This window comes from Nestor notabilis, unplaced genomic scaffold, assembly GCF_000696875.1.
Source record: "Nestor notabilis isolate BGI_N333 unplaced genomic scaffold, ASM69687v1 scaffold4268, whole genome shotgun sequence".
NCBI classification, from domain to species: Eukaryota; Metazoa; Chordata; class Aves; order Psittaciformes; family Psittacidae; genus Nestor; species Nestor notabilis.
Window position 1 is genome coordinate 166,562 of NW_009940595.1, and position 15,051 is coordinate 181,612.

Here is a 15,051-nt window from a genome sequence, read left to right on the forward strand (position 1 = left end):
TCTTTCTTTCTTTCTTTGATTGGGTTTTGGTTTTTTGTTTTTTGTGGGGGGGGGGGTTTGATTGGGGTTTTTTTTTTTAATTATTATTTATTTATTTATTCTTTGTGGGGTTTTGTTTGTTTGTTTTTATTTGTTTGGGTTTTGTATTATTTGTTTTGCGTTTTGGTTTGTTTTGGGGAGTTGAGGGTTTTTTTCTGGTTTTACTGCAGACAGAGAAGAGCATCCTGCCAGTGCAGCCTGGTTAAATCCTTGCTTCTTTGGCAGCATCCTCAGCATGTGGCTGTCCTCATGAATGTTAACTCAAGCATTTACAAATGATGCTTTCTTATTCTGAGAACATCCTGCCTACAATTCAGTGATATCTGTTCACACAGAATGACATACTACCAAACTAACAATATTTAGGTACATTTAGTGAAAAATTTGTGAAAATTACCTTTAGCTTCAAAGTCATTGAAGACATGAGTAATAGAATAATAGAGGGGGAAAAAAAAATCTAAAGAACAACAGAAATGCATTTGGAGATACAATTAAAGTTTGGGCCACAAATACTACAGAAAAATCTGTTTTCTGTGTGCTTGTGGATTATGTAGGCTGTGAGGAATTGCTCAGGAAGTGATTTCATGTGCTTGTCATGGCCAAGCCACAATGAGCCAGAACTAACATCTTGCACCTCACAATAGATGTTTCTGATAAACTCATACTAAATTACAGCACCATTTAAAGAATTAAAAGACAAAAATGTAGCATAGTTTAAAAAATAAAAATAAAAATTAAAAAAAAGGTGTTACAGTTCCCTCATGCTTTTTTGAGAGATTTGGTGCTTTTGCTCCACTTGGGTAGATCAGACAGATATTCTCAGAGAAAATAAAGAACAAAAATAAGTGAGATCCATCTATGGCAAATATTATTTTTTTGTTGTGTTCAGAGATATGATCTCTATTTGTGTTTCATTAAAAGTGAAGAATGTCTAGTAATTGAACACTCAACAGAAAGAATAAGGGGGGAGGGAGAAAATTAACTGAAAAGTAATTTCTTTCTGAAAATGTTATTAGAAATATTAATAAAAAATATTAAAAACTAGCAAAAACCAATTTCTTTCTGAAAATTTTATTAGAAATACTAATCTATAACACGATCCTGGGGAGAAGGAAAAGAAAAGCATATTGTTCAGAAGTCTTGCCAACCAATTCCTACTTTCAGTATCTATATGTATCCTTTGTGATGGATGTTTGTGATGAATATTCGCCAGTCATTCTCATAGACAAACTTAGGTCCCAGAATTGGTTCTTCTTAAACTAATCAAATGGATGCTGTTTGGATAGGACTATTTAAAACCAACCATTTCATATTCAGATTACAGTATAAGGACAAGAAAAATGCATGTTTCTCTGGTATGGCCTATTTTGCCATGTTTTTCATTCCTGACACCATGACTTACTTACTAGTTGTGTTTGCCAGATACAGTGTTTGTCCAGCCAAAGGCACCCACGTGTGGGATGTAATTTCTTTACTAACAGTTGGCTTCTTTGTTTTCCATTTAGGAAGAGCCCTTTGTCATGGTGTCTGAAAATGTTCTGGGAAAACCGAAGAAATATCAAGGCTTCTCAATAGATGTGTTGGAAGCCTTGGCTACTTACCTTGGCTTTAAATATGAAATCTACGTTGCACCAGATCACAAGTATGGGAGTCCTCAGGATGATGGGTCATGGAACGGACTGATAGGAGAACTTGTATTTAAGGTAAGGATATTAATAACTTGCTAAATAAGGTCATGTGATAAAGCTAGATAATGTGCTGTATTATTTTTGCACTAGCCAGTAACCTTTTTTAATGAGTCATTGATACCGCTTTGTTCATTGTGTGTTGCCAGCATCTGATAGTGTGCCCAGGTACATTGGGTGGTAAAGACAAAGCTAGAAATAGTGCTCGCTGATAACTATTTAAGAAACAGGGCAATCTCTTTTTTTCCAACCAAAGTGCAGCAGTGCAAAATCTGAATACAGTTAAATAATGGGATGCACAGCATCCTAATTAATTTGGCAAGACCTGACACAAATGAGTTGAAGAGGCTGTTCAAAAGAGGAAAAATTGGTGTTGCAGTAATTAGTGATACATTACATAAATAATGTATAGCACTTAGAAAAATGTTGGTGTGATGAATAGATGAAGTATGTAATCAACAGTAAATGTTTTATTGATATATAATAACACTTACATTATGTAAATGTATGAATCAAGAGTAGTATATTCTCTATTCTGTAATTAATAAGCCATTAAATGTACTTAATTTTACATTAAATGTTCAATATTGTATCATAAATAAATTAAACCAAGTAAATGTGCCAATTTTTTCCCACTCTTCACATCTTATCTACTTGCAATTTCTCACATTGAGAGGGAAAGGGGTATGCAGACTCTGTTCTGCTGATGTCTTATTTATGCCATGAACATATATGTTTTCTTTGCTCTTAGTTAACCTGTAGAGGCAGCTTTTACAGCTAGAGAGACCTACATTTGTAGGTTTTCCTTAAATAACTCCAGTAGATATTAACTTAAATAACTTACTGGTTGTTTACGGAAGTGCTTTTCCAAATCTGCAAGTGGAATTTAAGAGCAATGTGGTCAGATTCAGGACCTAATCATTCAATGCTTCAGATAAAAGTTAGCAAAATGCTGGAAAATAAGTCTCATAGTAAAGGGGGAAAAAAAGAAAAAAAATCAAAAAAGGAAAAAAAATTCCTGTGGGAAGAAAATAAGTAGCGATAGGTTTAACGTATTTTGCCTTCCTGAGCAGTAGGAAGCCTGTTGAAATGGAAAAGAACCACACATGCCATATGTGTAGCACCGTTCATAATCTACACTATTACTGTAACAATAAACTTCTTTTGCCATCTCCCTATGGCCTTACAAAGCTGTGATTATAGATGATAAGCTGGAGCCACTTAGAAAAGTGTATTTTCCTTCCTTTTCTAAATTTTACCAGCAGAAAATCCCTCATCTAGTTATGACACATAACACCACAATTGCCTATCGTTTATTTTTACCATTTTTTCTGCTCCTTTTATCTGATGTTATACTATACCCTGCTAACTCAATACTACAGTACTCAGCAAAGGACTCAGCAGACCACTGCATAACACGGGCTAGAGGGATCTTAGTACTAGATAGCTCTAGAGATGAAAGTGGGCCTGGAATATTTTTTATTTATTTGAAATTAATGATTCATAAGACAGAACTCATAACAAGTGAAATCAAATGGATCACTGAAAAATATATGTGGCATTCTTGTCACCTTAGTAGACAGGGATTCAAATAACTAATAACACTCTTAAGGTGGTAACCTCTTAGAACTTTAAGTAGATGTCGTAAGTGGAACAGACTTGCCAGTCTGCTAAAGTTTTGCTGTAAATGAGTCTTAATGGATATGAAATCTTTCTGTACAGTTAGATAGCACAAAGAGATAATGGAATTGGTTTTGGAATTCAGAAAATGTGTTTCCCCAATACTATGTCAGCATATAATTTATCTTCCTTACGCCTTACATAATTAGCAGTAAAGATTCACTGTGTCCTTCTCTCCTGTTCTCTATGCCACCTAAGGCAAGAGGGAACCTCTGGGCAAGCAGCCAGTGTATATCTACCCCTTACCAAGTGCAAGCTGTTGTTGGAAGGCTGTAAACTGAGGTCTGCTCCCAGAACTCAAATATATATCTGCTTGGCAATTTTCCAAGGGGAAGCAAAAGAGTAGAGAATAGTTTTAAATTAAAGGTATAACATGTTTAAAACAGAATATTTCCTTGTTTTCCAACCAAGTATTACATTATAGTCTGTCCAACACATGGAGGAAGTCCAGAAACAGAGAGAGAGCTCTTTGCTTGTTAATGCATGAGCCAGAAATAAGTTTGGAACTATGTATTTCTGCAAAAGATAAGCCCCACTCAAGGGTAATGGATACTGGCCACCTTTTCTTTTTAAGTGCATAGAATCATAGAATTGCTTAGGTTGGAAAAGACCTTTAAGATCATCAAGTCCAACCGTTAACCCAGCACTGCCAAGTCCATCACTAAACCATGTCCCTAAGCACCACATGTACACATCTTTTAAATGCCTCCAGGGAGGGTGATTAAACCGCTTCCTTGGGCAGCCTGTTCCAATGCTTGACAACCCTATGAGTGAAGAAATATTTTGGAATATCGAATCTAAACCTCCTCTGGCACAGCTTGAGGCCATTTCCTCTTGTTCTATTGTTTGTTACTTGGGAGAAGAGACTGACACCCCCCTCACTACAACCTCCTTTCAGGTAGTTGTAGAAAGCATCTCATTGAAAAGGATATCTCTTTGATAGAGAAGGTCCCTGTTGGCTGCTAAAATAGGAGCTGGAATCAGCAGATCAAAGCAACTAGTCTTTAATTTGAATTTGGAAACAGATTCAAGCCTCCCCTTATTTGATTGTCAAGACCTATATTAGGTGCACCCTTGCTCCATACACTTTCTCCTGTGAAAATAAACCAAATGTAACCATGCCATGGAAATTTTTGTTTGCTAAGTGCCTGAGACAGAAGGTCTGTTGAGGATAAATGCTTTTTGAGTGAAGAACATGGTGCTTTTGCCCCTCTTCTGTCAAATGACCAGGGCTTTCAATGCATCGCACAGAGCTTCAGCTCACAAACAGGATCATTTCAGAGAGCAGCACCTTTCTGTGGAGATGCTAAAACCACCTCAAGGGAGCAGCACTTTACTGCAGATCTTTCTCTTGCTGTTAATTATCTGTGTCTTTTCACAGTGCTTCTCTTAGTTACCCTCAAGTGCACATTAGCAGAGGGATGAGCCTGTGTGACAGGCAAGAGACATGGCTAATGTCACTTCTGGGAGAGGACAGTAGTTTTTCATTCCAGCATGGCTCTGAACTTCCTGGGGATATTCACATCCATCAACGATTATTTCCCACATTTCACCATGCTACCTTGATTGCAAGGATTTTTTTTTTTCATTATTTTATTTTATTTTATCTTATTTTATTTTATTTTTTTCCAATGAGGAGCCATCAGGAAGCAACTACCATAGGGAAAAATGATTCACTTAGGTCCATCAGAAGAGAAAAACTAAATACATACCTATATATTTCTAAGAGAAACTGCAAGTCAACTAGAAGCCTCTTATGAGACACGTTTGACGCATGTTCCTAAGACGAGTACCACAGGAAGGAAGAAAGCAAACAGGGAGGGAAAAGTTAGAATTAAAAATAGTATCTGGGTAAAAAGGCAGTTATTTGCATGTATGTGTGTTAACTTGAGCAAAAATTTCTCTCTGGTTAATTTTTGCATGTCCATATTAATAACTGCGTAACGTGGGTTTATTGCTTCTGTCATTCTTTGAAACTTGATTTAATATTTAAATGGATAAAATGATAGGCTCATAGGAAAAATTTAAAGTAGATTCATTTATTTTTCCTGTTCTTGATCACAAACCACAAGAATCATCATAGGATTGCGTTCTATGTGTATGAGATGTGCTTGCTAAGCAATAGCATAGGGGCATTTCAGGGATTTCTAGGCTTTTCTGATGAGCTGGTTCTGTGACACCAGTAACAATGCTATCATACCCCTTTGGACATTTATTCTGGATTTTCCAATTCTGGTAATGTTGCTCTACAACGACCTCAAGAGAACTTCTGTTAAGGAACATAAATTCCTAAGCTGGTCACAGAAAGAAAAATAATGCCCTCTGCTGTTTTTAGTCAGTCAGTTTCAGAAGTCACATTTCATTCATCAGAAATGTGTTAAACAGACATCTAAGATGCTGATAGTTGGTTGATTTTGGTACTGCAAAATCTTAGCAAGTGGAGAGTTTTGCATGTTTATCATTCAGATTGGCAGCTTTATATCTAAATACTGACATAATTGCATGCATTTGCCTTTTTATCTTAGAAGCACTAAGTGAACCTTGCCTTTTTCAAATGGATGTCTTCTCTGATCCACTTTGACATGTTAATGACAAGCATTTAATTTTTTTCATCTTACAATTTTAATACAAGTTGACAGATCTATATATAATGAAGAATGCTCACCATCAGTAGATCAACTATGAAGCTTAAGCTTGGTTTTGTGCTAAACATAGTTTTCTGGTTTACTGGTGTTTATGATTCAAGTTAGCAATTTAAGAATATGAGTTGTCATATTTCAGTGTAGCTTTTTTTAACAGTTAAACGTAGGAGTACTGAGAAGTCAGGACTTACCTCTCTCCTTTCAATTTTTTACTTTACTACCACTCTTTAATTGCAAGACGTAATTGTTTCATGATCACTGCTACAGTATGACAAAGGAAGTGCAACATTTCCATTAGGACAACATTGATCCTCTGTCATAGCTGGCTGATAACCAGACTAGAACCATAATGCTGGGCAATTTGGAGAGACTGCTACCCAGAGATGTAAAATAGAAACAGTATTTCCACAAATGCCACACACTGTGCTTTTTCATGCAATGTCCTTCAGTGTATTTTATGGATAAATATGTTTGTATTTATCAAAAAGGAGAAAAAAGACAAAAGAAAATTTGATTAATCATTCAGTACTACAGTAATCCATTATTTGGTAAAAGTATCTTTACTTACATATGTTGCTTTTCAGTGGAGAATCTTTAAACATCTTACAAATACAACTTGCAATACAAATACAACAATAATCTAGTGTGGTAGGGAAGTATTTTGGTAACATGCTGATAATTAATAACATAGCTAAAGTTAAACATCGGGGCTAAGTCTAGGGCTTTTTGTTTCCACGTATCTTCCTTTAACTCTGAATTCCTGTTTCACTTTTTGGTACATATTTGGGAAAAAAAAAAAAACAACACACCAACCCTATTCAGTAAATATAACCGTATTTTCCTGTTCGACAACTATGGGTATAGAGCATTGGACTTCTACATTTGTAAATGATTTTAAAAATACATTTATATTTACGGTTGTTTCCTTGGGCAATTCTGATGAAATTTTTACTTGGATTAGACTGAGTTTTCTGCTGCCCATAGGCAAAGGGCAGTTAAATCATCTCTCACAAAAAATTGTTAGGAAGGGGCATAAAGTGAATTCATGAAGCCATGCTTTCAGCTGTGTACATCAACACAGGTTCACTTAAGACCAAAGCTCTAATTTATGGCTTTCAAGCAAATAAATATTTTCAAACACTTTTTTGTCCAAATCAACAGGCCTCCAGGTATCTTCTGCTACTTTCTGAAGCAAGTGAACAATTAATATAAAGTGGAAACTGAAGTCTTAAATGTGCTGTGATTAAAAGCATGTTTGTACCATGGGCAGCAGAGTGTTTTGCAGATGGCATTAGAAGAACCCAGATGATCTGCAAATTTAGTTCTAATCAGTTTCAGCTACCATACCTTCCCACTTAGTATTTCGCTTAACATTTCTAAGGAGCTAGTAATCTCTGCATTCTTTGGGCAAGAAGAAAGAAATTCAAGAGGGTTAATAAAATTTGACACAGTACTTTCAAGCCTTTGCGCTCTCCTCACCCCCTTCTAAAGGACCACGCACTGCTTTAGGCAGAGCAGAAATGGATTAAATCAAACTAGTAGCAGCTTAAAGTATTTTATGTGCTCTTTTTCATATTAAAATATCTAGAATTTACAGTCTTTGTTTGGCACTTGGGCTTTTCAAAACGATGTTAATGTGTCTACCTTAAATATTCTTTCTTGTTTTCACTGCAGTTATAATTGTACCTGTGAAAAATAAAATAGCAGCTGCTGTAGTTGTGCCTGGTGTCTCTGGAGACCTAATACCCAGACATGCTGTGAAATACAATGATTAGATCAAGGAATGTTATTCATCCTCTTCTCATCTGAAACGGGTTCTTTAAATTACAAAAAAAAAACCCTAAATGGCACAAAGTGCCAGGGTAGCTGCAGAACAGATTGGTATAGAACGGAATTGCTTAGCAGGAGGATATAAAGGAATTAATAGGAAAGGAACTGTGTGGAACATCTATTTTTCTGCAGCCAGAATTGATGTTTTTCAGAATTTCAAGTTCTCCCAGTGCAGTGGCACTTTGTCATAATCATCATGTCACCAAAATGTTGTATGTCATGTGGTTCTTTCAGGCAACTGATTTCATATGATTGGAAATGCTATACACAAGGTCTGCCTTTTGCCATAATGCAGTGATGGCTTCAGTAAGCCAGGCTGGGAAGAATGACCAGAAATAGGTTTCCTCCAGCTACTATCTGTATTTGAAGTGTTTTGATTCCTTGGAAAACAATAACATGGAAAGCTAATGTGTGCAAGTCCACTAAGGTCTGCTTACAGAGACAGACACACGGTACAGCTATTCTGTTCAAGCCTTAGTCGCATTTCTGTGTTCATATATACGATACTTAAGACATTGGCCTTGGCACATCTGCTTCTCTGTAAGTTGCTTAAATCACAGAGGAACAAAGATCCTTTTTGTAGCTCTCACTCATGCATGTTGTTCTCTCTCTCTCTTTTCTCAGAGAGCTGACATAGGGATCTCTGCCCTAACCATCACCCCTGACAGGGAAAATGTGGTGGATTTCACAACACGTTACATGGACTACTCAGTGGGCGTGCTGCTTCGAAAGGCAGAGAAGACAGTGGACATGTTTGCCTGCTTGGCACCATTTGACCTCTCCCTGTGGGCGTGCATAGCTGGCACTGTGCTGTTAGTAGGGCTACTGGTCTACCTCTTGAATTGGCTCAACCCCCCACGTCTTCAGATGGGATCCATGACCTCCACAACCCTCTACAACTCCATGTGGTTTGTGTATGGATCCTTTGTGCAACAAGGTAAGAAACAGAGGGAAACTCCGCCTCTGAGAGAAAACCTGTATATACTCCCCATTGCTATAGAGACCTTCCTCTTCCCTGCCTTGCTCCCACAGCCCAGAGAGGCTGGAAGCACTGGAAAGCCTTCTTCTATAAGGCTTCTAGACATTTATCTGCCCAGTGTGGGAACTATGAGATGTTTAGAGCACTACAGGCTAGCTTGTTTTGGTTTGGAGTTGTCTATTATACTACAATTGGATGATTTTCCTCTGGGGGAAAAAAAAAGTATTTTGCATATACTGTAGAATTATTGTGTGTGCTGTGTTCTTATGCAGTCAGACAGAAAATGTTGATATTTAGCTTTTGAGGTAAGTTAAGTTTAGACTAGTCACCAGTGCAAAATGGTCTTATTGTAGCTGATACTCTTTCCTCCTTCTTCTACTACATCTCAGTTTTCCTATATAATGTTCAGACTCAACCTTCTCTGGCGTTCCTGGATGCTTTCTCAATACCCTCTAGCATCTGGCATAGCCCAGGCTATTCTCCAATTCTGTTTATATTCCCAAATTCTTCACAATCTACCTGTTCTGGCAGAGCTATAACCATGAATCCTAAAGACATCAGGGACTACAGATTCTTGGCCTGGTACATACTACTTAAAATTCTGGTCTACAAATCAGAGTTGTAATGGAAAGTGGAATGCAAAAACACAGCTTTATGTGAGAATAAAGAAGATTTAGATAATATCACCTGACAACAAAACAGAACGAATACCTTCTGGCATATCCCCATGCAATTGTTTATCAGTCACTACTGGCACTGCAGGTACACCTATTTGTAATTGCATGGAGCATCTGCTCTACAAAGAGCAATGGCCGCTGCAGCCTCAACACTCCCACTTAATTTTTTGGATTTTAACATGAATTTGGATGAAACACTGTAGGTAAAAGCACCATTTTATATAGCACTGGCAACATATAATGCAGAAATTACATTATTCTTTTTAGAAAAAGTTAGATGACACCTGTAAAAGCTAAAGGTATGCATGAAAATCAAGTATGAAACTCCTAGAAGGGAAGAAAAGCCAAATTAACACCACTATGCAAAAAAAAAGAAGAAAAGCTGTAGTTTAGAATTTCCACAAGAGCTATGATTTTAAACACACTGACCTAGAGACCTTACTTTTAAAATTATAATTTGCTTTTAGCAATGATGGTGAGCTGAGGAAAGCTGAAGAGTTTGTTTCATGTTTGTTGTGGAAATTTTTTTTTTCTGAGAAAACGAAATACTTCAGAGCCAGCTGAGAGCTACACAAGTTTTTTGAATGTATGTGGGTGGGTTTATAAAGTTTTCTTTCCGTCCAAAATATTCTCAGTGTAATTGTTTACAGAATCCAACTGTGAGAAAGCAGTTGGTCTGTTACAGAACTAGACTCATTACATCTGTCTTCCTGTTAGGTTAAAACTAGTGAATTAGTTTCTTTACTGCATGATTGCAACTAATTTTACATAGGTTTATTTCTTGGTATTAGCCTTAGCATCCCTGCTGTACTCCCAACATCATTAGTCCCTAAAAGCTATAGGAGACTGCCCAGCAAAGGTTTAAACAAGGCAAAGCTAGTTTAATCACACACTTCACTCTCAGGAATGACTATCTGAATTGTTTGCCGTATGTCTATCCAAGTAAACCTACGTGGCCTGGTGTCCCAAAGTTTCTTAAGTCATAGGTCCAGAGTAGTAGCCCTCAAGGGAGCCCTTCAATAGATGCTCAATTTGCTTACAAAGAAAAGGTTTCTTTGACCAGTCAGTAAAATGAGTGCTTGAGGAGGGCTTAGAGAGAAGTCTTGAGTTAAGCATGAAGATGAGGGATAAAATAGATTCAAGGAAGTGGGACCAGATGACAAAAAAAGGCAGAATTTACTGGGAAAAAAAAAAGGAATTTGTTCAAGGAGATCTGTATCCATTCTCCATGGTAAGTGTCATGAGGTGTGACTCATTATTAGTAAAACCTGATGGTGGGACCTGGCAGCTGGGAGCACCAAAACTGTTGTGGGACTTCAGGTATTCACAGAACTTGGAAGGTGATGGGCATTTATTCACAGAAAGAGAGATCTTACCACCTTAGCAAGTAGGTTTTCAACACAACTCTTTAGAATCCACTAGAATAATATAAAATATTTACTTGGTTCCTACTGAGAGAGGAGAAGCTGTAGATATATGTCTCCTTCAAACAACAAGCAGCACAACCCTTAGTTTGCTAGAAGGAAAAATGACACATTTAATAGGTTCGTACCAAAATACACGAAACTTACAGACCAATTTAAACATAAAGACTCAGAAGACCTCAGAAATCCAATGCAAAAAAGAGATCCATTTATAATGTCAGCCTGTATTTCACATTCAATTTGAATATAGCAAAAACTTTATTAGCTGAAGCATTATTGTTTACTAACCCTTGTGAAGACAGACAAATGAAAGTAATTTCCATTGACAGGCTAACTGGCTATTGTGGCAATTTTGCTTCTGTTTTCACTCATCATCTCTTCATTCAGCAGAAAAACTCTGCAGGTTTTATTTGTTTTGGAATAGCAAATCTGTTGCTATTAATTATGATTGGCATATCTTAAGTGTGGCAGCATGGGACATTTCAAATACTGTCACGTTCACTTAAGTCTTTCAGTTTCTGATTTAAAACATGACAAGGTACTCATTTCTGCGATCAAAATATACAACCAATGATGTTTTTATATCCCACACTGACAGAAACAAAGCAGCATGAACCAAGGATTGCTAGTGCTTTGATAGCACTGGGTTCTTTGTTTGGGGCTAGCAAGCACATTCTGGCATTGTCTTCTCTTTCTATTCTCTAGCTAGAGGAAAGATTTGCAAGCACACAGGCTGGCACCAGGCCTGCTATGGCTCTGAAGACAAAAGAGGCTTTTGGTGCAAAAATACAAGTCACTCTTTAAGGAAACTCACAGCCTTTTGGTGAAAATGGAAAGGACTACTTTTGCTTGTTTCTTCTGAAAGAGTTAAAAATTCTGCAGATTTTAGCAGGTAGCTTCAGTCCACTGTGTCACTTCGTATTTTCTTTCAGCCTTGATTCTGATGTTCTGATCAAATTCTCTTAACAAGTTTTAACCTTTTGCGATTTTTAAAACCAGAGAAAAATACTGTGTCACTGTCTGTAGACTAGAGTCAGCACAAACCAGTCCAATAGTTTTTTTAAGGCAGATCTAAGATTACTGTCATACTCAGTTGCAAAATTGAAGTATTTTTAATGGTTTCCTGAAAAGTAGACTGAAACTTAATTTCACTGCTGCTTATATCATTTAAACTTAGATCTTGAACTTGACTTTCAATTATTTTTTTTTCCCATGTTGGAGTGACCAGTCTAGGTACCATTTTGAGACTCTCATGATACTAAGATACATTTTCTCTCAATTGCTCTTTTATGTTCATTCATTACAGAGATCAGTGTGTATATATTTATATACATTATTTTTGTATTCGTAAGATACATGTTATTTTTTATTAGAAGAGACAATTCTGATGATAGAGGTACAATGTAACTGGAGTGGCTCAGTTAATATAAAGTGTTTAAACTGATAAGTGATGGGGATTTATTCTACTCAAGCCCTTCATTTAAATAAAAAATTATGATTAGTGCATTGAAATGCTTTGTCTTACTACCCAACATATCTGCTTAATTTTCAATATATTGTGACAACTAAGAAGGCAGAGACTTTTGGTGATCTTGGCTATGCAGCACTGTGAATTATCTTGGAAACAAATGTTTCTGACTTGGAACTATTCATTCAGGCATGAGTAGTTTAGATGTCATCTGTTACCTATGAATTGGTTGTTTACATCTAAAGATGAAGTAAATTCATAGATTTAGGCTGTGGAGGATTTCAGTTACATTGAAGTTTAGTGTCATGGCTTCTGAATTTGTTCTTTTCCATGTGCTCATCTTAGAAAACTAAGTGGCAAAAGCTCTGTATTTTGCCTGTTTTCAAATTATCTTTTGCCAGTTGGACACAAAATGTTAAGGCTTCCTTTTCAGTAAGTTTCCTCTCTCCCCTTCCATATTTCCCCTTGGCTTCTCAATCCACTCCTCTCAGGTTTTGCTCTCTGCTCGCTCACACTGCAGTTGATGGTCACCATTGCTGTAACATTCTTCTTGGGACCCCACTGGTCCTACTGCTCCTGTTCTTCACCATTGACTTGGCTCTTCCCCAGGCCTCTATTACTAAACATTTGACAAAGCTCAGCCAAGAGAAGTGTGAAGTCCTTCCCCTGGGGAGTTACAATCCCATGCATGACTGCATGCTGGGGGCTACCCAGCTGACTGAGCACTGGCATCCAGTGGGGCAGTATATTGCTAGGATACACCTCTATCCTTGGAGATATTCAAAAGCCACCTGGTCATGGTCCTAGGCAACTGGCTCTAAGAGGCCGTGCTTGGGTTGGGGGACAAGATGACTTTCAGAGGTTCCTTCCTACCTCATCTAGTCTCAGTGATGTATCATATAGTCTTTGGTCAACTTGTGTGCTATTCTGTACAGTTGTGTTTTTCTTCAGCCCTGGTATTGTTGTGATTCCCTCAAATTTTGCCCTCATTAGAACATGCTAATGTTGGTAATCTGCCATATGAACAGGGACCAAAGAACTATCTCAGAGGGAAAATTGGGTTTACTAAAAACTTCATCAAGATTAACTGAATCCACACACTGCAATGGCACAATGTCTATTTATACTTGCTGAGAACCTAGTTTAATCTCCTGAAGGTTTTCTATTAGCTTCCTACTACTTTATGGGGTCTTGTTATGAAATACTCTAGAGAGCACTCTGCTCTCAGCATTACTGGAGAAAACTAATGATTTAAGAAATAGAAGCTCAGGACTTAGAGTTATTCCAAACCCTTTTGGTATAGTAGATCGTTTATTAAGACAGGTGAAATGCTGCATAATTTTTATCAAGAACTTGCAGAAGAATGTTCTGAAGGATTTTATTTTGAGAGCACCCTCTCAAATTTTGCTTCAGAATGCAGTGATAAGCTTACTTAGTTCAATAGAGTCAGCTGAATGTAGACAAAATAGTAAATTAAATAGAAAATTACGATGTTTTCTCTCTAGTATGAAAGACACAATAGAAAGACTGTCATTCTCTTATCCTACTCTGTTCATTTTACTTTGTATTTTGATGTAAGAGGACATATTTCTGAACTGGTCTGACAGGATTAGGCAGGTAAAGATGCAAGGCTCTGTTTCACTTAGAAATGTCCGTAAGAAAGGGAACCAGGCAGATGATTTTTTTTTCTTTGCTATAACAGGAAATATTTTAGAATTACTTAATCATTCAAGATTTAATCACCTCTCAGTGACTGCAGCAAAACAGATATTCATTAGAGTTCTATAAATAGGGTTTGACCATAGGATAATGTGTTCTTGAAGTACTACCTGCAAAAGTATTATTTTCTTCAGAGATCTTAATACTCTTGCTTAACCTAGCAAAGTTATGAAATGAATGATGTGAAAGCATCAGTGGTGGGCCATTTTTTATCCCCTTATGTTTTGGTTAGTTTAAAATGCTGGTCACAACTGGAGGTTTTGATTGGTCTTCAGTGGTGTCTGTAATGGCCATTATGTTCATATTGCCCAGTAAATGAGCAAATCTTACTGTTTGCCTTGTTTAAATTACATTTCATAAGAGCAATAAAATAAGCTCCAAGCCTTGGCACTTCCAAGTTATTATAATACTTCTCGGATGGTTAAAGCCTCTCAGAATTCTCAGTCTGTTCCTTGTATTGCCACCCAAGGTGTGATATAATCCTCCTGAAATCCTCTGCTTGGAGTGTGCTGTTGCTGCATAAATTACTCTATCTTGCTTATCTCACTCTCAGCATATCCCTATCAGCAGAAAACCATTATGCTGTAGCAACATATTTTCTTAGTGACATTTTCTCTTAATTAACTGTACACCAATCTCTATGTATTTAATATTCAGAGGAAAATTTTAAAAGCATTTTGAAAAAAGAATGTGTTAGAAATCAATTACATCTTCACATGCTCTATTTAGTGGTGAAGCCTAATTATTTTTTTTAAGTTTAGAAAATCAGAAGAGATTTAGTATAAAGGCTTTAGGACTAAGACCTAGTTCCTAATTTGGACTCTGCACCTGATCTGCTGGCTGATTGTAGAAAATTCATTAAATATTTTGTATGTCAGTTCTGAGTTGTAAAATAGAGATATTGCCTA

At 36.9% G+C, this 15,051-nt stretch overlaps 1 protein-coding gene across 1 annotated transcript in view; it reads left to right on the forward strand.

Annotated features, from left to right (window-relative positions):
* The window catches only part of LOC104410308 (glutamate receptor ionotropic, delta-2-like), a gene marked incomplete at its 5' end in the record, with an annotated part of 299,373 nt that overhangs the window by 161,863 nt on the left and 122,459 nt on the right, over positions 1 to 15,051 (forward strand). Inside the window, 2 exon segments of the mRNA XM_010020436.1 lie at positions 1,545 to 1,742; positions 8,501 to 8,813. Of these exon segments, the coding sequence (XP_010018738.1) occupies positions 1,545 to 1,742; positions 8,501 to 8,813 (511 nt within the window).